The 23,940-nt window shown below is 46.5% G+C and overlaps 1 protein-coding gene across 2 annotated transcripts; it reads left to right on the forward strand.

Moving 5' to 3' along the window:
* Positions 1-962: 962 nt before the first annotated feature.
* On the forward strand, positions 963-21,997 carry Gal3st2c (galactose-3-O-sulfotransferase 2C). Of its 2 annotated transcripts, NM_001039219.3 has the most exons (8): positions 963-1,140; positions 1,904-2,222; positions 5,575-5,718; positions 6,369-6,519; positions 6,770-6,861; positions 17,376-17,462; positions 18,499-18,757; positions 19,165-21,997. In NM_001039219.3, the coding sequence occupies exons 5-8, from the start codon at positions 6,836-6,838 to the stop codon at positions 19,981-19,983; spliced, it is 1,191 nt and encodes a 396-aa protein (NP_001034308.1). In that variant the 5' UTR covers positions 963-1,140; positions 1,904-2,222; positions 5,575-5,718; positions 6,369-6,519; positions 6,770-6,835; the 3' UTR covers positions 19,984-21,997. The 2 variants fall into 2 exon arrangements, with proteins under 2 accessions (NP_001034308.1, XP_006529834.1); XM_006529771.3 differs by lacking the exons at positions 963-1,140; positions 1,904-2,222; positions 5,575-5,718; positions 6,369-6,519 and having other exon boundaries at positions 6,658-6,861; positions 19,165-21,992.
* The last annotated feature ends 1,943 nt before the right edge of the window (positions 21,998-23,940 follow it).

Consider the following 23,940-nt stretch of genomic DNA (forward strand, 5'->3'; position numbering starts at 1 on the left):
ATGCCCAGTAAAACCTGTCTCAATTTCTCTTGATGGGAGGCATGTTCCTGACTAGTTTGAGATTAGCTGCAGGGTTTCTAGAACAGTGCTTGTCAGGGTAGTAGAGAAGAAGGGGCTCCGAGTCTTGGACAGTGTTTAGAAGAGGCTTGACTGTGGCCTGTGCTGGGTGATGGCCTGCCTGGGTGCATATAGTCCAGCCCATGATGTTCTTATCTATAGACTGCAGTGGTCTTTCCATGTGAGTGATCATCCAGTTGTTTTTTAGACAGGTGTGCCTTGGGACAGTTGCCCTGGGAAGTTGGACTCCTATTTATCTATAGACTGGGAGGCTGCTGGACCTTAAGTCTTCAGGCAGTGTAGTTGTGCGAGCTACACTTATGTTTATATGGCCCGTGGGTCTTTGGGACAGTGGGAGTGGATGCAGTGTGAGTCTTTAGGATACATCCCAGAAGACTTGTGGGATGTGTACCGTGCATTTAACTGGGTGGGAATATTTGCCTCCAACTCTGGAAAAAGGAAAACCCATTAGCATCCAGATAGGTCCTCCTGTTGGTTCTTCTTGCGCGCGCTCAACAGGCCAGGAAGAACGACGCTGCTACAGGATCCTTCTGCACACATTTATTCAGTCCTGTTTCTTCTTTCTCCATATATCTCCCTTGTTTATATCTCCCTTGTTTTTATCTCCCTTGTTTATATCTCTCCCTTGTTTATATCTCCCTGTTTATATCTCCCCTGTTTATATCTCCCCTGTTTTTATATCTCCCCCGAACCCTGGGCCTCTCACTCTTTTATACTCTCTCTCATCCACGCACCGCAGGCCACACCCCCTCGCCAGTCACAAGGCTTCAGCTAATCAGGGCAGCAGGGGCAAATCTCCACCAAATTGGATTCACCTGTATCCTGGTACACCTGCGCAGCACTCAAGATGTTTGTGTCTTATATGAGGAAGTCAGGTGCAAGTCATATGACTTAGCTGCAGTCCCTGGCGCCTTTGGGACTGCCGCCACACCCGCTCCCCACAGGTTCTCATTGAACCCTGAGCTAAAAGGGGTGCATAAGAGGGATCCCCTGGACTGGAGCCCTCCCTACTGCAGGTCACTCCAGCCTGGCCCCTGGCTGCCCTTGCCTTCTGCTTAACAGGTAGTCTCCTGGTCCTCAACCCCTGGCCTGGGTTCTGAAACCCAGAAATCAAGAATTGATCCTTTGTTCTCTAGTCACATCTGCCTGGCCTCAATGCTGGCTGGTCAGGCAGCACAAACTAGAAAAACAAACTAGTGGGTTTGATCAGCCTTGGTAGCACACTTCTCCTGCTAGCTGTGGGTCTGGCTGAGAGGGGCCACTTTCTACATCACATTGGCAGGGCTGGTCTGAGAGAAGGCATAACCCTAGGTAGATGGAACTGTCCTTATGCAATGCATGGGACAGGAAGACCAGTTGGGGATTGCTGTGTCTTCTGGGCAGGATCATGCTCCACTAGAGAGGAGTGTTTGGTGCTGTAAGCTGCCATACGGTTGCTGGGAATTGAACTTTGAGTCTTTGAAACCTTAGGGAGGGGCTAGAACCCACAATCTCTTTGTCTCAGGCAGCCTCTAGGTAGAGCCCCTTGGTCATGGCAGACTGCCCCTTCTGTTTGGCTGGCCACTCCTTCCAGATCCTCATTCTGGAGGAGCCTGTGGCTAGGGGCCACTGCTCAGCGTCATATCATACTGTCCTGTCTGTTCCCAGTGGCATGAAAGTAGATGGTATCTTCTTCCTGTTTAGACCCTGTAAACCACAGAGAATCCAGTGAACTGGAACCATAGCCTGGAAGAGGGTGCGAGTTTGGGGACCTGACTATATGTGTCCTGGGCAATCTGCTGCCTTCTGGGCCACTGCCATTATGGAGCAACTAAAGTATCATCAGATTTTTTTTTAGGGGAAGGCACAGAAGATCCACTCTGACCCTGTGTGTCTCTGAACATGTGGAGCCTGGGCAGGAGGATCTGTGAGAGTCTCTCATGAAGAGAAGCAGCCCTTCCCATGTTCTGAGTGGAATGTGGGGGAGGTGAGCCACAGGGTGGAGAACAGCCTGGTACTGCTTATCCATCAGATCACCTACTGTTAGCCTGGAGAGCTACTTGGCAGACCCCTTGCACTTCCTCTAAGTTCTGAGATGCGCGCTGGCCTTAGGGAATCATGCCCAGCACCTGACCCCAGTGAAGAAAGTTGTTGAAAGGACTGAGGTGAGGCCTTCCCACTACCTTCTTCTCTTTTAAGTCAGGAACCACAGAACTTTTAATGTTTAATAATTAGGAGACAGTTTGCCAGGATGTGAGGACTCTAAAACTCACGTGAAAAACTGGGAGGGGAAGGGGAACACTTTGTAAACCTAACACATGCTTTATAAAACCTAAGTACTTTCAAGTCCCTGTTCCAGTATCACTGTTGATGGGCAGGGGAGGCGCACGCCTTCAATCCCAGCGCTTGGGAGGCAGTGGCAGGTGGATCTCTGGGTTCAAGACCAGCCTGGTCTACAGAACATGTTCCAGGATAGCCAGGGCTGTCAGACAAGCCCTGTGTTGGGAAAAAAAATAACAAAAAACCAAACAAAGGAAGCAACAACAACAACAACAAACCCAAATAAATCCTGTATCCACAGAGTAATTAGATGAATGAAGCAGTTTGGCTTTCTCAAGGCTTGGGGAAATGGCATTTTGGATTTCAGTGTAAGTTATCGGCAGCTCTCACCGCTTATGTGTGGCAGCTGTCTTCTTTATGACTTCAAGTTCCATCACAGTGTGGGCCTGAAGTCAGTGTTCTTTTTAATCCACAGTGTCAATATGATTACTCATTTGGTATCTGTTCTAGTTGGGAAATGGTTGAAACTCTGCCACACCACCTCCAATAGGATCTGTGTGACAAGTTCCCCAGACTGAAGCGATCGACCTTAAAACAGGAAGCTCTCCTGGAACCGGTTGTGGAACTCTTTGCTGGAGAAAAATTATTGAACCGTAGTTCTCATGGCAATCTATCTGTTTTGTTTTCTCTTATTCCTTTTCTTACTTACGTGTTCCTGGGTATCCTAGGCCAGATTCTTAAGCGAGAATAGTGGGTACGAAACTATATCCCTCGAGATGGGGTCACTAGCATGACCTTATCCCAGGGGAAATCAATGCTTTGCTTTTTAAATAATTTACAAAACTGTTGTGATAAACAAAAAACTTTCCCAACAATGAAATTTCATATAGCTACACATGTGTCATCAGCAGTTGGTTTTGGTATATGGTAAAGAAAGCCTTAATTAGAAAGAATTAAAATAGTTAAAATGTATGCATCAAACATTTATTAAAAAATCAGGCATTAGATGTTAAATAAAAAATGAACATATGGGGTTAGAGAGTTAGCCCGGCGGTTAAGAGCAGTGACCATAAGGATTTATTAACCTGCTCTTGGAAATATGCCACTAGCCTTGGATGTCTGCCTCACTGAATAAATCCTTTTAGAATTGTTATATTTGGATGCTTTATATTAATAATGATCTTACCTGTTCTGCTTGTGATTCACTGAATACATAGTTTCAGAGTTGTAACATTTGGATGATTTTTGTGCTTTACTCTGCCAAATGACTTTTGTTGGTATTTGTGATTATTTTGCTGGATACAGTTTTTAAGAGTTGTAATTTTTTTTTTTTTTTTTTTTTTAAAGATTTATTTATTTATTATATGTAAGTACACTGTAGCTGTCTTCAGACACTCCAGAAGAGGGAGTCAGATCTTGTTACAGATGGTTGTGAGCCACCATGTGGTTGCTGGGATTTGAACTCCTGACCTTCGGAAGAGCAGTCGGGTGCTCTTACCCACTGAGCCATCTCACCAGCCCGTAATTTTTTTTTTTTTTTTTTTTTTTTTTAATGTATAAAATCCCCTGCTTGAGAGCTGCAGAATACACTCAGATTCAAACTGCTTCTGTGTTTGTTTCTGTTTGTCCCAGCCAAATTCTTACCCACCTCACCTAGCTTTAAGGACCCTCATTCCAGGGACCCCGATACCTGACTGGTGTGCTCTGTGACAAAACTCGTCTTCTACCTGCTGTAAGTGTGTCTCCACCACCAAGGTGATTTTCTATATGGACTTGGGATCCATCGTGGCCAGGTCACTTGTTGCCCTGATTAGTGGTGATATCTCTATTTATCTATTTTTTCTTAGTCCGTGTTCTATTACTATGAAATGATGCCATGAACACAGCAACTCTTTTGGTTTTTTTAAGATTTATTTATTATTTTATATATAAGTACACTGTTGCTGTCTTCAGACACACCAGAAGAGGGCGTCAGATCTCATCATGGGTGGTTGGGAGCCACCATGTGGTTGCTGGGATTTGGACCTTCAGAAGAGCAGTCAGTGCTCTTACTTGCTGAGCCAACCTGCCAGCCCCACTGCAACTCTGATAAAGGAAAATATTAACAAGGTCTGGCTTACAGATTCAGAAGCTTAGTCTGTTATCCTCATAAGAGAGAAGCATGGCGGCATGCAGGCAGACATGGTGGGCGGCATGCAGGCTGACATGGTGCTGGAGAGGGAGCTGAGAGTTCTACATCCGCATCAGCAGGCAGCAGGAAGAGAGAGTACCCCTAGATTGGCATGAGCATTTGAAACCTCAAAGCCTATCCCCAGTGACATTCTTTAGCTACCAAGGCCACATGCCCTAATGGCTATCAAGTAGCTCTGTTCCCTAGTGATCAAGCATTCAAATATATGATCGTACGGGGGCCATTCCTATTCAAACCACCACACCTATACTGAAGTTTCTCAGCCAACAAGCTCTGAGCAACTGCTTCTTGAGATAACACAATTTGGGGGAGGGGTTTGGTTGTGGGCTCCATCTCTTAGTAGTTGGACACACTGGTGAGCTGAACAGGAATTGCTATGCTGAGGGCAAGACCCTCAGTGGATGGGGCTAACAGCTACCTCACTCAGAGTCTCTGATGGCTCTGAATCTACCCAGGCATATGTGGAAGTCTGAATGAGAATGGCTCCCCACAGACTCCTGTATTTGAATGCTTGGACCTCAGTTGGTAGAACTGGTAAAGATTAGGAGGTATAGCCTTATTAGAGGAGGTGTGTCACTGGGGTAGATTTTGAGGTTCAAAAAGCCAGGCTCTTTCTGTTTCTGTCTCTGTCTGTCTGTATGTCCGTCCCTGTCTCTGCCTCCATCTTGTGGATCAGATGTAAGCTTACAGCTGCTGCTCAAGCACAGCGCCTGTCTGCTTGTCTACTTGTGGCCATGTTTCCCACCATGATGACCATGGACTAACCCTCTGAACTGTAAGCAAGTCCCTCATTAAATATTCTGTTTGTCTGACTGTCTGTCTGTCTGTCTCTCTGTTGTTGTTGTTTGTTTTTGAGATAAGGTTTCTCTGTGTAACAGTCCTGGCTGTCTTTGAACTTGATTTGTAGACCAGGCTGGCCTCAATCTCACAGAGACCCACCTGCCTCTGCCTCTGGAGTGCTGAGATTAAAATTGTGCACCAGCAGCGCCCTGCTTAAATGATTTCTTTCATAAGTCGCCCTTATCACATAAGGTGTCTCTTCACAGCAATGGAACAGTAACTAAGACAGCATCTCTGGAGCCTGTGTCGACCTTGCCATCTGGGTGGTGAGAGACTCCAGGGTACTGTCCTCCAACAAGCAGCCGACCCTGGCTTACAGCCACCTTCATACCACTGGCCAAAGCAAAGAGGCAAGGATTTTAGTGTTCTGTTGTCTTAGCCACACAAGGAGGGCGGTGATCAAGGCTTTCTCCTAAGCTAAGAACCAGAGCTGGCCACGAGGGACAGGATTAGGGAGCCATACCATGGATTGCTATGGCTGTGTGGGTCAGCTGCCATCTTGTCAATCTGTGTGGGACCTGCCCTCTCCAGTGTTAACTATGTTCAGCAGTTCTCAGAGTGCTAAATTAATTCAGTCAGTAAGGAAGGAACTTTGAGATGGTTCTTACTATGTATGACCTGGCTGACCTGCCTTACCGACCCCCGTTTCGTTTTATACCAGACAGGGTATCCCTTGGCCTTGAACTCACGCAGCTCTGCCTGTCTCTGCCTCCAGAGTATTCAGATTAAAAGCTCTTTATTTTATTTCCTTAGAAATAAAATTTTCATACAGTAAAAGTCTACAAAAATACATTCTTGTATTTATTTCTTACATCACTGTCATTTTTCAAAGGTCTCTTTTTTTATCCCAAGTTTGTAAAATTTTTTTTTTTCCTTCTTAGTATAAATAAAGCTTTGAAGAAAGTATTTCCGACATTTAGTTACACATCTACAGAACTATTGGCCTGCCCTCAAATTGCTATTAGGCACAAAAATTAGGAAATCTGTGGATTCCTCATAGGTCCATCTGGAGCCACTCCCTCCAAGACCTCTCTGAGAGGGCTTACATGGACGGTGAGGAGAAAGAAAGTCTGACTTGACCAAGGAAATCTTCATGGCTCAGACATTCCAGCTGTCAGGGCTCTGCCCACCTGGTGATATAGGAAGGGGAGGTGAGTGAAGGGCCAGCTGTCCCTTCTGAGCCTTGAGGAGGTCTCATTTCTCATTAGGATTCAACAGTTAAGCTAGATCACTGGTGTGTGCTATGTGTGTGTGTGTGTTAGGGGTGGAGGGTAGAGGGTGGTAGAGGGTGGGGCATTGGGCACCACACCTGAGCCAGTAGGTAAGCTTCCTAGGGATTTAAGTTCAGTTTTCACTGAACCTATGCCCCATCTGGCATGCTGAAAACTGGCTCTCTTGTAGTCAAGGAAGTGGAAGGTCTTGACTGGCACTTCCCTGTCCATCTCCTGGCGGCTCTGAGGCAGGATAATGTCCATCCTGAGAGGCACACAGAGGTAAGGCGGCTCTGGGTGGCCAGCCGAGGGGGGCACTTGCCTGCCTTCTAGAATAGTTCAAGAAGCTGGCAAAACATGTTGACCGTATTTGTTTTGAAAGGAAGTTGGCTTGGATTTGGGGAATTAGTGCTCATGTTTCTTTGAAATCAATCTTTTTAGATTTTGTTTCAGCCTCTTAATGTTTGTGATGCTGAGGATTAACCCAGGGGTTTGCCCTTCAGTCTGTGGCTGAAGCAGCACTCAACCATAGAATTATACCTCAAGCCCAGTTTCACTTGGGACAGGAGAGCCTTTTGGAGTTTGGAAAGCCCGCAAGAAAGTTCCACCCCAGCACAGAGGTATCAGAATTTCCTGGACTATTTGGGCTGAAGATTTTTTGGTGGGGGCACTGGGATCAGGGGCTTACTGGCTTGGTTCAGTGATTTGGTCCTGGCTCATGACTGGGACCCTGTTTTTATAAGAATGTCTGGGCTCTGAGGCCCTAACAGACTTGTCCTTGTTCACAGCCATAGAGAGAAGGTTGGCCTCTGCCCTGAATTATCTACCCTTCCCTTCTCAGGGGTATTGTTGGAATATTATAAAGAATAGATAGGCTCAGAGGTTTTCTGGTTAGTGACGGTCAAAGCACAGACCTCTGTAAACTTCAGGGCTGCCCTTAGCTTAGGGGCATTCCATACCAGCCAGGTTCCTGTTGCCTCTTCGGCCCCTAGTCTGATGGTGGAAAGCTTGATGAAAACCTGTGTTTTAGAGCACTGAGTTCAAGGGAAGTCTCTCTCAGGGACAGAGCTGCCCATGGGGGGGTCTGTGTGACCTTGTGAGTGGTTTCCATGGGAGGTCGATGTGGGCATGGATTCTTTTTTTTTTTTTTTTAAGTAGGTATTTTCCTCATTTACATTTTCAATGCTATCCCAAAGGTCCCCCATACCCACCCCCCTAATCCCCTACCCACCCACTCCCCCTTTTTGGCCCTGGCATTTTCCTGTACTGGGGCATATAAAGTTGTGGGCATGGATTCTGTGTGTCCCTGTGGTCAGATGTCACTTAAGTCTAGCTATTGTATCCCAGTCTGGAGGCCAGGTTTTCAGAGGAATGGGTAAAGTAAGGAAGCTTAGGTATAGTTTGCTGGTGTCCACCACGTTGACCAAAGAGGGTGGGAGAGATGAGAACTGAGGCTGAGTGTGGTGGCATATGTCTGATGTGTGAAAACTTTTTCCCTGGGGAGACAAAACTTACATTATCTACTCACCCCAGATAGGGAACCCAAGAGAAACCAAAGCACAGATACCACTAAAGTCCAATTTGGCGAAAAATGAGTTTCATTGGGGTTACTTACAGGAGTGTGGGTGAGAGGTTACTTAAAGGAGCAGAAATGATTCAAAGTTAGCTGAATCACCAAAGCCCATCCCAGAGCATGGGTGACAGCTCACAGATCTGCAAACCTGCAGCTCAGCCTGTAGGCAGCTCAGCAGTTTGGAGACTGTCCTTTCCAGGTGCCTCAGTTGATCTAAACCTCTTCTAGGTACTTGTTCTGGTCTCAGTCTTAAAGATCCAGGGAGACCCTCATCTTTTATTGCTTACTCTGGAGGTGAGGTAGTGGTGTTTATTGAATCTGCTCAATTTCAGGGACTTCTGAAGGTATTTTGAGTTGTTTATCTGCCAGCTGAAGGAGCTTCCCACAAGATGGCATGTTCTATTCTCTGAGGAAGCCTTTACAGGACAATGCCTTTAATCCTAGCACTGAGGCCGCATAAGCAGGAAGATCTCTTGTGAATTCAAAGCTAGCCGCAGTTACAAGTGAGATCCCATTTCAATAATTAAACAACCAAGCAAATAAATAGTGAAAGTGCCTGCTGAGTGTGGTAGTGTATTCCTTTAACCTCAGCACTGGGGAGGCAGAAATGGGCAGATCTCTCTGATTTTGAAACCAGCCTGGACCACACAGCAACTGTAACCCAACTTTTGGCTATTTTGTTTCTTTCTTCCATCCTTCTCTGCCCTTATTGCACCTTTTCAATTCCCTGACACCAGATAGGAGAGAAAAAGGGATAGAGGGGAAAGGGGTGGTGGTGGACGTTATCATTAGACTACTTTCTGCTGATCAGGACATTGAATTCCTTGGCACAACTTTGATATTTGAGGTCAGGATCTCTAAATTTCTTCATGCTTCTTCCTTATGTGTGACTACTTAACAAACCACAGACAACCTCTCATGGGGCCCTAACATGTATATAACCTCTGAAAAGTCCCCAGAATTCCAAATGTCACACAGTTGCTGAAACTATCTGCAGCTGGCAAAACCATGCCTCTGCCAGCGCAGGAGGCAAATGGTAGTCAGCTGCTGTGGACAATCTGAAGCTGCCCCACATCCCACACCTGGGGTTAAAACAAAACATTCTTATAATAGTTCTATGTCTTTTTAGAGATTTGTTTGTTTTATGTATATGAGTATACTATAGCTGTCTTCAGGCACACCAGAAGATGGTCTCAGATCCCATTGCAGATGGTTGTGGTTCCTGGGAATTGAACTCAGGACCTCTGGAAGAACAGTTAGTGCTCTTAACTGCTGATTCATATGCAAAATTCTCATCACAAACAATTTTCAGGACAGCCAGAGCTACAGAGAGTCTCTCAAAATCAAACAAACAAACAAACATGAAGGAAGGAAGGGAGGGAGGGAGGGAGGGAGAGAGGAAGGAAGGAAGGAAGGAAGGAAGGAAGGAAGGAAGGAAGGAAGGAAGAATGGAAGCCAGTTTTCTGCCCAAGGGAGAGCTCCATTGTTGACCATTCTATCTTTTTATGGGCCATGTTGACTGGACACTGCCTGGGAAGGGCTCTTTCTGTCAGGAATCCTAAAAAAAAAAGTCTGCCTCATGATTCAATCAGGTCCTGGCCAGTTCCCAATTAGATGGCACACTGTTTTGCTTGTAGAGGTCACCTGACCTATTGTAGACCAGTGTCCATAGAAACTGCCTGGCTGACTGGAGTGCTGCCATGTCTGGGGAATGGGAGGGGACATGGAGGGGAGGGTGGTATAGAATCCTTTGTGATAGGAGTTGCAACTTGTGGAGTTTCCAGGTCATTTGTGAACCAAACACCCGTTGCAAGAAACTAACAGAAAGAGGATTTCAGGAACGGTTAGTACTGTACATCATCTGCCTGCCTACCTTTTGGGAGGTAGCACATGAAACTCTCTGATCCGGGCACAGCCATCCTGCTGGATCACTGGCTAGTGATACTTGCTCTGAGTTTCCGGGTGGTTCCTAAGTTGGACTTACCTCCTATATGAGTAGGTATAGGTCAAGTTACCCATTGACTAGCATGGCAGGAGGCCACGGGACTGACAGGCTGCCCTCTAGGACTATCCCCAAAGTGGATAAGTGGAGGGTGGAGGAGAGGTGCCACAGTTGGGGGGCAGAGGTGTGGGCATGTGGGAAGGAGCATGGTGCATGCTTTCTTACAAGTAGCTTTGCTTCTTGCCTCCTTTCTGGGTATCTCAGTCTGGGTAAGGTTTACTACCCGAGTTTCTAGGTGGTCCAGATTGGAAGAATGGTACAAGTTTTGTAATATTTCCAGGACCACGAACCATTTGCTGCTACCAGGAATAATCTGTGTTGCACAGTGCTTGGCCATCAGCAGGGGTTGCACTTGGCAGACAGGTGCAGTGACGACTGTTTCTCTCTAAATTATGTTGGGATCTATGAGAGTTGTGGCCTCAGCTTTTTGCAGGTTCTGCAGTAAAGGCAGAGTGGGGTGAGGGGGTAGGACCAGGTGCTTGGGTAAAGAGACTTGATGGTTAGGCCTGGGGCCATTCATCAGAAAGTGTTGTTTTTCTTGGTAGCTCACAAGAGCCTCACAGCTACACTGGGGAAGGGAACTGGAACATTCTAGGGACTGCTTTCACCAGGAAGCAAACACTCCACCTGCCTCCCTCCTCTGCCCTGGCTAATGTGTGTATTAAACGACCAGCCTGAGTTGAGCTTAGTGGCAGATAGGGCGTCATCTCTGATGTCCAGATGGGCTCTGTACCTTTCTTGGTAGTTGATAACTGGGTCAGAAGATCCCTTTATACTGCCCCTGTGACCATTTCAAGCAGAGGAGGGGTGGGTTCCCATTCCTGTGTCCCCTCCATTGTGGAAGCCCCTTGATTCTAGGACCTGTGTGAATCACTCAAGGCATGGAAGAAGTGGAGTTGGAGGCCTTGGATGTATATCAGGGGACAAGGTTCTAGGCAAAGACCTTAGGTTATAGCTTCCATCTAAGGGCAAAATAGACAAAAGCCTGGGACTGCCTGGGCATGGAAGTTAGTGTCCACATTGGGGATGCTTGGGAATCAAGGGAAAGGTGCCCCTTTCCACTCATGTTCTTGACATGCACAGTCCTTGGTCCTTAGACAAGAAGACTCAACAGTACCATTATCTCCCTGAGGTCATCAAAGATCCAGCTGGTAAATGAGGCATCCAGCCTCACAAGTTAACTGGCTCCTTCTATAGAAAAATTAGCAGGTGAACATGCTTGCTGGCCAGCCTACCAACCTGAGTTTAGTTCCTAGAACACTTGTGGTGGAAGGAGAGAACTGACTTTTACAAACTGTCCCCTGAGCTTTCACATGCATGTCATAGCATGCATGCATGCAATATACACATGATCAAGCACACATATGTAAAACAAACAAACAAACAAACAAACAAACAAATGTATTGAAACTTTTAAAGGAAAAATAATTGTCTCTCATATTTTGAAGCTCGAGGTTGGTTTGTGACTTGGAGCCAAAAGCCAGATGGTCTTATGTTACAAATATATTTAGGGAGACACCCTGATTCCATAGTGCCATGATTTGAGAAGCTGGCAGATGGCTTGTGAAGTATTTAGTAATGTTTGCATCCATCTTGAAAGGATGGCGAAGGGATTCAAAGTGGAAATGGTTTTGTTTTTGTTTTTGTTGTTGCTAGTTTTTTTTGGGGGGGTGGGTGGGGTGGGGTTTCTCTATGCAGCCCTGGATGTCCTGGAGCTCAGGCTGGCTTGAAACTCACAGATACGCCTGCCTCGGCCTCCCCAGTGTGGGGATTAAAGGTGTGCACTGCCACTCCCCGGCTCACAGTGCGAAGTTCTTAAGTCAATGCTGTAAGAAAGAAGGAAAGAGTTCTTTCTCTTTCTTTACATAAGAATCAAGATTCATTTTTAAAATTCAAGCTTCTGTTTGTCCTCATGCAGAGGATGGGCTGGGTGCAGGCAGGGTCTTGGACTATGGCTGCCCTGGTCCCCCTGTTCAGGCAGGGAGGATGTGTGGAGGGTTGTGGGCTGTGTTGAGTCAGAGGCAAACTGGTGGGCTTTTCAGCTTGTGATTTGGGAGCCCTGGATCCTGACTTGGTATTAGAACTGTCCCTGTAAAGACTCATTCCTGAAAAGCCGTAAGACAGATGGTTAGTGTGTGTTGAAATTTTATGGATCTGAGAGGAGGCCAGTAAGAGACAGCATGTTTAAGGAAGGATTTTTATGTAGAAGAATAAAAGGATGTCAGGGAAGAGAAGAAGGTGAGCTATCCTTTGGCCATGTTCTGCACTGTTCTTATCAGGTGGGGATATTATTCTAAGTACAGAAGGCTGTAAACTGTCCAGCCCTTTGCAGTCACCTCCCCAGGGAGTGCTAACCATAGTGACATGGGGTGAAGCCTAGGTAGGTAATGGGAAGACTCATGGCCTCTAACTCAATGACATGTGTTCAGTAGACATTCTACAACATCATTTCCGTCTTCTGTTTTTCAACCTCCTCTGTGTCAACACTGTTCATCCTGGAGAGAGGTCACCCGGAAACTGAGTGTATCCTCTGCAGCTGTGATTCCCATTTCAGTCCTTCATTTCATAGGGACTGTGATGCATATTTGATTCCTTCATTCCACAGAGGGACCAAGGCATCTCCTCTGAGGAGCTCCTGAGCTCTTTGTCTATACAGACTTTCAGGGAGTGTGGTGGGGACATGACTGACACACATCAGAGGTGACATGTCCCATCCTAGCTAGGGTAGAACTTTGAATGGCACTGTGGAGTTGCAGTGGGTAGTGGTGCTACATTGGGGTATGTCTTAGTTAGGATTGTACTGCTGTGAACAGACACCATGACTGAGGCAACTCTTATAAGGACAACATTTAATTCGGACTGACTTACAGGTTCAGAGGTTCAATCCAGTATCATCAAGGTTGGAGCCTGGCAGCATCCAGGCAGGCATGGTGCAGGCTGAGCTGAGCATTCGATGTCTGAACTTTCATCTGAAGGCCACTAGGAGAACACTGGCTCTCACATGGTTAGGAGAAAATTCTCATTGCCCACCCCCACAGTGACACAGTTCCTCCAACAAGGCCACACCTCCTAATACTGCCACTTCCTGGTCCAACCCCCACAGGGTACTGAGGGATTTTATGTTGCCTGCTATTATGGGATGCACACGTGTACTATGGCTTATGTGTTTGGGGTCTACTCTATGAGTGGGGAGGACAGGAGACAATATGACTGGAAGAAGCTCAGTTAGTAGCTGTAGTTTCTGAATTATATATGTAGGTGCAGCCTCAAGAGGGTTTCTGCCGTAGGTGGAGCCCCATCTTAGTCCATGCATAAGACCTGGAAAATGTAGCCTTCTTGGAGGAGCAAGCATCCTTAGCCCCCACACTAGAGTCCCTAATGACTGTTTCCCATCAGAGGTGCCCAGTGTTCCTTAGAGACATGGATGACTCTAGGCCTGGGCTAAGAAAGTAGAAGATGAGCTCGGTGGGTCAACAATCTTACAAAGACCAGGGTTTGGAAGCCAGTGGCGGGCAGGACTCGTGCATTGACCAAAGCCTTGTAGTGGCAGCCAAGAGTGTTTTGCAGCCCCATATATGGTGTGGGATTCTAGGGTCTGATTGGCCTTGCTTGGTTGGGAGACAAAGTTTTAGGGGTGAAGAACAACTCATGATTCCCACAGTACAGAAGATTGCCAACTGTTTTTCCACACACCCACTTTGAACTTTGGCCATTGTGACCCATCAGCCTGAAACATGGGCAGCAGATGTTACTGTTGTAAACAGCTCAGAAAAGGTACTCAGCCTAGAGCCTTGAGTTGGAGCCAGCTAGGATGTGTGTCATCTGTTTCTGTGGCTACTGTCCTAAATGTCCTGGTAAGAAAAGAACAGAGACTAGCCGGTACCCAGGAAAGCTCTAGCAATGAGCATTTGGAAGGGGAACATAGATAAGTGTTTTGTCTACAATGGTAAGAAAAGCTAACAAACCTAAGTAAATGCCAGGGAAGCTAGGACAGAAAACTCTTGTTGACGACATGATTGGAGGAACCGTGTCCTGTGGGATGAGATCCACCACTTCCCTGGGTAGATAGGCAGCGGCTTAGTAAAGCACTGCTTCTTTTTATCCATGCCAGCATCCCATTCTGGCCTGTGGAATGTCCTGCCTTTCCAGCTCCTGCTTTGTATGCAAGCTCAGCCTGGCAAGGTTTTGGCCCTGTTATCCCCTCTCCTTCCTTTCTGACCTACACCAGAAGGTCATTTTTTTTCTTCAGGGACAAATCTTTGAGAGGAATGACTGGGGATGAGAAAATTAAAAAGAAAAAAAAAGGTAGGAAAGTTGGGAGTAAGAGGTCTTGTATAAATGGATAGGTTATGACAATCAAGCATCTTATTTACCATTTGCAAGGAGGTATTTGGACAGAGTCAGCAAAAGGCTATCATGTATTGGGACGAAGTCAGCAAGAAATGATCAAGTCATGCTGTAAAATAGGGAACACTGGATATCTCAAGTGCACCAAAAGCCATAGTTCAGCACTCAGTGACATGGAGACCAAGTACCACAGCCTTCATGGAGGGGAAAAATCGAGTTCCCAGGATCTGAAACAGAAATTTCCCCAAGACATCACAGGCCTTGCCAAGCATATTCTGGCTTTAGAGAAGGGACTAAGTATTTTAATTAGCCAGCCTGGCCCTAAATATTTTCTACCTCCTCCAAACAAAAGTTTGGACCCACAAGCCATAGGATATTAATGGGTTTTCACATATAGCTTAGAGAAAATGCTGTTACAGAGTCTCTCCCTGCCAGCTACCATGAGGCTGCTCTGAAAGAATGCATTGGTGGAGAGGTGGCCAGGTGGTCTTGGGATGGGTGATACACTTGTTTGCTCTAGACGTAGTAACTGTGACCAAGCATTTCCTATAGACTCCCTGGTTGAGCATCCTAGAATCACATAGTCTTCAGCAAAGCCAAAGGAGGGTATCCAGGCCCAGACAGGTGCTGGACAGAGGTCTCAGAGAACTATAATCCAAATCTGTTCAGTTGTCCTCTTTTTAAGAAAGATTTCTTTATTTCATTTATATGAGCACACTGTAGCTGTCTTCAGACACACCAGAAGAGGGTATCGGATCCCTTTACAGATGACTATGAGCCACCACGTGGTTGATGGGACTTGAACTCAGAACCTACTGGAAGAACAAGTGGCCAGTGCTGTTAACCACTGAGCTATCTCTTCAGCCCCCCAGTTCTCTACTTAAACTGTGGGCACCATCTGTTCTTATGTCACCTGGTGCATGGGGCACAGTCATCTCAGGAGGAGTTCCCACCCTTCCCAGTATCTATCAAAATGTCCTCACAAAACTTATCTGAAAGCTCAAAAAAAAATCCACTCACGATTGTGTTTGTTGGAAATTGAGGAGCCAGCGGGATACCTGGGAGTTGGAGAGCGGTAACTTCTCACAGAGCACTGGCTGCTCACTGGAAAGCTAGAGCCACTCATTGTGTTGGTGAATGTAGACTCTTAGTCTACAGCCGGGAATGCTCAAGGAGGCAGGAAACCAACCAAAACCCTAGATCTCCCAGGCCAGGAAGGGATAATTCTGGAATGTTGTTTTTTAAAAAACAAACAAACAAACAAACAAACACCCCAACTACAACACAGAAAAAGTAACAGAATCCCAGTGCAAGTGTTAATCCCAGAGGTGGAGTATGGAGCTGCTTCAGACTGTCCACTGCTGCTGACTACGATGTTCCTTGTGCCCTAGCAGAGGCATTGTTTTGCCAGCAGCAGATAGTTTTCGCGATTGTGTGACCTTTGGAATAATGGAAAATTTTCAAAGGGTATATAAATACTAGGGTCTCATAAGCTGGTCGGTGGTTGTTGATCATTTGGGGGGTTCTTTGTGGTTTGTTAGTAGTGGTGTTCAAAGAAGAAACAAGAAGTTAGATTCAGAGATCTTTCTTTGCTCTCTATTCTCTTTTCTCCCCTATGTATTGATCAGGGTGAGGGGAGGGTGGACTGAGTGTGGGGAAAGGAAGAACACACAAAGTAGCAAAGAGAAGCAAAGAAGAGACAAGAAGGAAATTAGATTCATAGATTTCTCTTTCTTCTCTTTCTCTCTCTTTCCCTCCCTCCCTCCCTCCCTCCCTCCCTCCCTCCCTCCCTTCCTCCCTCCCTCCCTCCCTCCCTCCCAAGCTCACTCCCAACCTCACTCCCTCCCTCCTTTCTTCCTTATCTAGTAATGGGGCAGAAAACAGGGTGGGGGGATAAAGGGTTGGAAAAAGAAGAACTCACAAATTAGCAAAGGCCAGCTACAAGGAAAACATGGTTTTATTGTACTTTACCACAGGTGGAGGGTGCCCTCAGCCAGAGTGGCTGTGCCTCCTGTGTTGGCTCCGTGTCCCATATTAACCTGGGCTATGAAATAGGCAGCTGAGGAGCCCTGCCCTCTTGGCAGCTCTAACATCCCATGATGCTTTTCACTATGGCTTGGCTTGAGCCAGGGACAGATGCACAGCAGCAGCAAATCCCCTGAAAGGCTTCTGCTTTTGCTTCAGCAGGTGGAATGGCAGCACACTCTGTCTCAGGATGTCTACTTGTCAGCCAGCTGCCTGACCTAACACCTCCCACACAGGGAGGCTTAAGCAAGAGCAGTTCCTTTCAGTACTGTGGAAGCTAGAGTCTGTGAGAAAGAAGGGAGTGTGTGTGTGTGTGTGTGTGCATGTGCATGTGTGTGTGTGTAAGTGTCCATGTGTGACTGTGTTCTGTCAGTACGTGAGAGTGAGAGTGGTGTGTGTTTGTGAGCATGTGTGAATGTGTGCATTCCTGGGGCTGGATCTCTCCAGGGCTTGAAGACAGCACCTCTCTTTGTCCTCACAGGGTGAAGTTGGGTGTGGTGAGGAAGGAAGCTTGGTGCTTGTTTTCTCATCAGGATCCTAATCCCCAATGTTCCCATTTGTGTCCTTAGTAGGACACTATCATATTCCAAGGCTCATTTCAAACTGTTTTTCTATTGGGGGCTGGGGCATTACTATGGGGCTCAGCACATATGTCTATTCTTCAGTCTTTCCTCTGCAGCTCAGAGGCTTGGGAGGGCTTGTATGACCCCGGCCCGAGGTGCTCCAGGTTCTGAGACAAGCAGGCCTGGGTCACCCTGCTCTGGGCTTATTACCAGTTATCACAGGGCTCCTTGCTGAGCAGTTATGGGACTTTGTATCCAAGTGGCACTAAGCAGGTACTGCCCACAGGTCCTTCCAGGTGGCACTCTGGTTCCTGGTCCTGGCCGTGTTCCTGCTGGTTGTTTTCCTGCATGTGGACTTCAGACTACTTATACCGTAAGTCCTGTGCAGATGTGTTATGCTCTTGGGGGCCGAGCTCGTCCCTTGCAGCCCCAAGCTCAGTACTAGGACCCTGTCCTACCTGCTTAATGCACACAAGCACTCACTTCCTTTCTGAGCATCACTGTCCTCTCTAGGAGAGGGTAGTGAGCTATGCTTGTCTTGGGCCCGTCTCTTGAATTGAAGAGGAAGGCTTATTAGGGGACTCTGGGGAACAGGCCTGTCCTGTCCAGCCTTGACTGGGAAGGGAAGTGAGAAGAACAAGGTATATAGTAGGAGCCTTGGGAAGGCTACCTTCTGGCCTACAAAGATGGCCTGGCTTCTAGTATGACTTCCAGGTGGTAAGGTCATGACTGTGCTCCATTGTCACCAGACTCCAGAACATTCTCTCCCCCTGCCTGCCAAGACTACATCATCCAGGGGGTGGCCATCTATGCACAACCAACTGCCTCCCAAGTCAGTGTTTCCTTCAGGATTCTGGGAGGGTCTCAGTTTCTTCTCCTTCATGTCTCCCCTGGTTAGGTTTGTATAAGGAGGGGTAAACTGTCCTCTGAGAAAATGCTGTGTCCCAAGGTCCACTGGATCCTGCTCTTACCATCCTTGCTAAATTTGCTGGCTTACATTAAGACAGGAGTATGGCTGGTGATCCAGGCATCCGAGTCCATCCCAGCATGTCTTAGGCTGACCTTGGCTGAGGTCACAGAGTCACTGCCACACAGGGTTCGCTGGGAGACAGACAGCAGATTTTGGATCCAAGGGTGATTCTTGGGGTCTGAGGTATCCCATGCCTGGCACGGGAACAGACAGTATAGCTGTGGAGAACATCTTGCTATGAGGGGAAATTGTATCAGTCACAGAGAATCCCCTTGGACTGAAAGACTACAGAGTGGCAGGGCTGGGCTGGGGACACAGTGCTGTGAGATGGCGAGAGGAAATAGAATAAGGACCCATGTCAAGGGGTACTCCTTGGGGGTGCTGTTGAAGGCTTGTGGCTCTGTTACTGATGATATGCTCGCTGTACTCTTCCATTCAGGGACAAGGTCCAGGAACCACCGGTCACAAACATCATGTTCCTCAAAACGCACAAGACAGCCAGCAGTACAATCCTCAACATCCTCTACCGCTTCTCAGAGTCTCACAACCTATCCACAGCGCTGCCCGAGGGCTCTAGAGTCCATCTGGGTTACCCCTGGCTTTTTGTGACACGGTATGTGGAGGGCCTGAAGCAGGATGCCCACCTGCAGCATCACTTTAACATCATGTGCAACCACCTTCGGTTCAACTATCCTGAGGTGAGAAACACGGTGGTGGGGTGGGGCTAGAGCTGTAGTGCTTGGGTCTGTGGGTGTAACTATGGGGCTCCCAGGGGTGGGGTTGGCATGGGGTGGCCTGTAGACCCTGTCAGACCATTCTGTTTAGGTTGCCAATGGCCTGCAATTGCTCTTGGCATGAGACACATAGCCCCAAGGCTGTCTTCCTGAGGGCATCCCAACCCTCTCTCACATCCCTGAATTTCTGGTTCTGGAAGAACATACTGGGCTTTTGTTGCCCCCTCAACCTTGGCACTTGCTCCCTTGGTGTAGGAATGAGGCTCCAGCTCTGTTGAGGGAGCTGGGACAGGTGCGAGGTGAGGCTTCGTGGGCAGCTGCACAGTCCGTCCAACAGCGTCTTTAGTCCCACCTACTTCTTCTCCAAACAGGTGCAGAAAGTCATGCCCAGGGACACTTTCTACTTCTCCATCCTCCGGAACCCAGTTTTCCAGCTGGAGTCCTCCTTCATCTACTATAAGGACTATGCACCTGCCTTCCAGAGAGCCAAGAGCCTGGACGAATTCCTGGCAGATCCGTGGAAGTACTACAAAGCTAGTGTGAGCCTGGAAAATGTCTATGCGAAAAACAACATGTGGTTTGATTTTGGCTTTGACAACAACGCCCCAGCAGACAAGGACTATGTTCGCAAATGCCTTGCGGAGGTGGAGCAGCGATTCCATCTGGTGCTCATTGCAGACTACTTCGATGAGTCTATGGTGCTGCTGCGCAGAAGGCTGCGCTGGCAGCTGGATGATGTCGTGTCCTTCAAGCTGAACGTGCGCAGCCAGAGCACTGTCTCCCACCTGACGCCTGAGAGCCAGGAGCGTGTCCAGCACTGGTGTGCGCTGGACTGGCAGCTCTACCAGCATTTCAATCGCACGTTTTGGACCCAGCTGCATGCGGAGCTAAGCCCACGCCAGCTCACAGAAGAGGTGGAGCAGCTGCGGGAGAGGCAGCGCGAGCTCATGGCCCTGTGTCTTCAGGATCCAGAGCCCAAGAACCTGACACACATAGATGACCGAAATCTGCGCCCTTACCAGAGTGGAAAGGCTAAAATTCTGGGCTACAAACTTAGGCATGGTCTGGACACCACCACACTGCATATCTGTCAGAGAATGGCGATGCCCGAGCTCCAGCACATGGCCCATATGTACTCTCTGCAGTTTCCCGACAAGACTCCCAAGGATATCCCATTCCTGAAAAAGTAGGGTTTGGCTAAGTGACCCTCTCTTCCCAGCCTACCTTTCCAAAGTGAAACTGTGAAGATGCCCATCCGTCTCCATCTCTGGGGAGAGGGCCTTCCACCTAAGACAACACGCACAGCTGTTCCATATCTGAATCCACCCACTGTAGAGACATGGACAGGCAAGAATGCTTGTGCCCTTAAATTATTTCACAGAGACAGTCTAAGCAGCCCACCAGGTGAACATCAGCCCAGGGGAAACACCGGAGCATAGACATCGGGCCTGTGGATCCAAGAAGAGACCTAGAATGGTTCCCTGGGATTTTGTAGCCACATTGGTTCAGCACCGGTGACAATGCCATGCTTGTACAGGGTTCGGAGGCTCAGACGTGGGCCAGGGAGTGACGGGATGAGTAGGCAGCCTTACATTTTACGAAGAACAGTGCAGACTGAGAGTTGTGAACGTTGTTGGTTAGCCTGAGCACACACACAGTCTACTTTTTAGCTTCCTGTTGAACAGTCCTGAAGGAGAAAGTGCCTGACTTGCCACAGGTTCTCTGAGAGGCTCAGGTACCTTTGGTTGCCTTGGAAACCATGTTGTGTATAATCTCAGGGATCATCTTTTGGGTGCCTCTCTTAGTCATACATGGAGAGATACTAAGTATCTAGCACCCAGCTCTCAGGATGAGGTACCTGATTCCCTGGGGTACTCAAATAGGGTGCCTGAGGTGTTGGGAAAAGAAGCCACTCTCACATACTCAGCCCAGACTGTCTGCCTGAGCCTTGCTTGTTGAGTTTTGGTGGAGGCTTTTCTTCTGTGTCCAAGGCCACAGAAAAGACATCCTATGCTCCTTTGGACATCAATTTAATATGAAAAGTATTGTTAAAGAAAAAAGTAACTTTTTGTAATTTTAGAGAGAGTACAATGAGTTTGTCAACACAAAAGAACACTGTAAATTGAGAATTGGCTCTCCCAAACTGAACAGAGGTATTCAGAATGCCAGGGATGCTGGCTCAGACCTTTAATCCTGGCATTGGGGAGGTAGAGGCAAACAGATCTCTGACTTCAAGGCCAGCCTGAACTACATAGTGAGTTCCAGGACAACCAGGCTACAAAGTATGACCCTGTCTCAAAACAAGACAAAAAACCACAAACAAAGCTAAAAGACCAATCAAACAAAAATACAAATTACTGAATTTAGACCAAAATGCTCTTAATAAACTTGAGTCCTCTGGAAGAGAAGTGAAAGAAAAAGACCCCGAACACCATGTTCTCAGACCAAGTTCTCAGCATGAAGGAGATTTATTTGCCCTAGAGGAACAGAGGATATGGATAATGGACAAAGATGGGAGGGTTAGGGGTATCTGTCCCAGAGTGGGACAGAGGACTGCCTCTGGATAGAGAGAAGACAGATGTGGCCCATAGGAAAATGGCAGTTAGGATTAAAGGGAAACCCTGTGTTAGGATGAGGTGTTTAATTTTAATTGAGCATGTTAATTAGGCGAACCAAAGGGGGCTTTTGATTGCTGGACTTCAATGCTTTGATAGTTGGACCTTGGTAGTTAGCCTCAGGAGGAGGAAGTGGACAAATGACCTTGGTGGCTAGCTTTAAGTGTGTTAGCAGGGCCGAGAGGATGCAGGAGGAGATCAAGGCCTGCCATAGCTGTGCTCGCCTTGCTGGAGCTGGCCAGAGTCCCATCATGAAGAAGTTTTCTTACCTCTGAGCCATGTCTCCAGCTCCTTAGTTAGAACTTTTCATTCTTAGTATCCTTAATTTTTTTCTTTTTCTTTTTGTCAGTTCTGGGGGTTGAACCCAGGACCTCAAGTGTGCTAGGCAAGTGACCTGACACTGAGCCGTGACCCCAACCTTCCTGAAACCTTCATTTCTAGGGAAGACTCAGGAACAAAGAAAGATCCAGTTGTCACACACAATCACACAGGTCAATTAAATTGTCTCTGTCTTTCACCCATATACACTGAACACTTGACATTGCCTCATATAATTATGGTCTCTCTAATAGGTCTTCTATGTCCCACTCTGGAACAGATACCCCTAACCCTCCTGTAGTTGTGTGTGTGTGTGTGTGTGTGTGTGTAAGGGGGGGGGGATTGAGGGAGGGAGGGAGAGAGAGAGAGAGAGAGAGAGAGAGAAATTCTTGAAAATTGTTTCTTTTACACATGCTTTTTTCTCAGGAAAACTTAGAACATAAGATGCTGAGTACTTGAATTACATGTAGCAACTGATTTTTGTTCTTTCTTAAGATTTATCTATTTTTATTTAAATGAGTACACTGTAGCTGTCTTCAGACAAACCACAAGAGGGCATCGGATCCCATTACAGATGTTTATGAGCCACCATGTGGTTGCTGGAAATTGAACTCAGGACCTCTGATCAGTGCTCTTAACTATTGAGCCAATTTTCCAGCTCCAGAGTATCGTGTTTGTTTGTTTTAAGGGACTAGCCCTGAGAGTTTGACCATGCTAACACGGGTGGGAGGGTATACCTGGAGTAATGGAGATGGAGTGTGGCAGGGTGCATGGTGGCAATTTCTCAAATAATTAGTAAAAATATTATATTGGGGAAAAAGCCTAGATCGATTATTGATTAGTTTCTCCCCATACTTACAATTATTTATGCTCCACAAATAATTTATACTTAGAGTATTAAAATAAAACCATTAACTTCATTGGAGTAACTACTTCTAATTTTTTTCTTTTTTTCTTTTTTAGCAGAGAAGGCAGTGTCTTACTGTGTATCCCTGGCTGGTCTAGAACTCACTATGTAGATCGGACTGGCCTCCAACTCACACAGATCCACATGTGTCTGCCTTCCAGGTGCTGGATCAAATGAAAGTGCCACTTCCTTTAACATTTTTAAAAACAAGATTGTCTTTTCCTATACACCTTTGTTATTATTAAGAACAGTGATAGAAAAAGAGATCAGCCCTGAACTATCTATCTATCTATCTATCTATCTATCTATCTATCTATCTATCTATCTCTGTATAGGCCTGGCTGTGGCTGTCCTGGAAATTGCTCTGTAGACCAGAATCCCTTTGAACTCAGAGATCCAGTTGCCTCTGCCTTTCAAGAGCTTGTGTCACCAGTGCTGGCTCATAACTAAATCTTATTGATCAGTAGAAATTACCATTACTATTGTTTATTTCCCTTTTATTAGGAGAATACAAATATTTTTAATTCCAGCTAATAATACTATAGGAAACCTTACATATTTATTTAATTAAGAAACATCTGCCTTTGAAGGTATAAAATATCATGAATGTTATTTTGGGAAACTGATACCTTTTGTACATTTTGATTAAGAAAAACTAAGGATGTTAGATTTTTGTATTACTTGGCTGTTTGCTGTTGTTTTTGCTATGGTGGAACACTGACTGAACTTTCTGGAGGAAGGATATATTTGCCTTATGCTTCCAGGTCACAGGCCATCAATGAGGGCAGTTTGAAGCACAAACTATAGAGGAATCTTGCTCTTGCTCTTGATTTTGTTTTTCCTAACATGCTTCATGACTTTTCTTATACAACCCTGGGCTCACCTTCCTAAAGTTGGTAGCACCCACAGTGAACCTGTCCCTTTCAATATTCAAGGTGATTGTCTTATGTTGTTGAGAAATACCCAAATGATTCAGTCACTCATCTATGAAATAAATGGCTAATGTCAAACCATTTACTAATGTGGGCAAAGCTCATGGAAAGAACCTATTGTTTGGTTAATCCACTAGACTAATACATACTACAGTTAGATAAATCCCAACCACAAAGCATTCTTGCTTCTCAGAATACTTTCCTGAAGTCTCTGATGTGATGGGTGGAAGGAAAATAGGTTTAATAAATGGTTGTGGGTTGCCTTTCCAAGTGAAGATTGGAGGAGGAGGTGAAGGAGGGAACCAGGAAAGTTGGTCACTTTTCATTTTACAATCTCCTGTAGTTTTTTTAACTTTGAGATTAAATTTGTATGTT

Source organism: Mus musculus, chromosome 1, assembly GCF_000001635.26.
Source record: "Mus musculus strain C57BL/6J chromosome 1, GRCm38.p6 C57BL/6J".
In the NCBI taxonomy this organism is placed as follows: domain Eukaryota; kingdom Metazoa; phylum Chordata; class Mammalia; order Rodentia; family Muridae; genus Mus; species Mus musculus.

Coding starts and splice junctions, on each gene's coding strand:
- Gal3st2c (NM_001039219.3), top strand. CDS start 6,836: ATGTCCATCCTGAGAGGCACACAGAG. Junction 6,862..17,375: donor ATCCTGAGAGGCACACAGAG/GTAAGGCGGCTC, acceptor TACTGCCCACAG/GTCCTTCCAGGTGGCACTCT. Junction 18,758..19,164: donor TTCGGTTCAACTATCCTGAG/GTGAGAAACACG, acceptor TTCTCCAAACAG/GTGCAGAAAGTCATGCCCAG.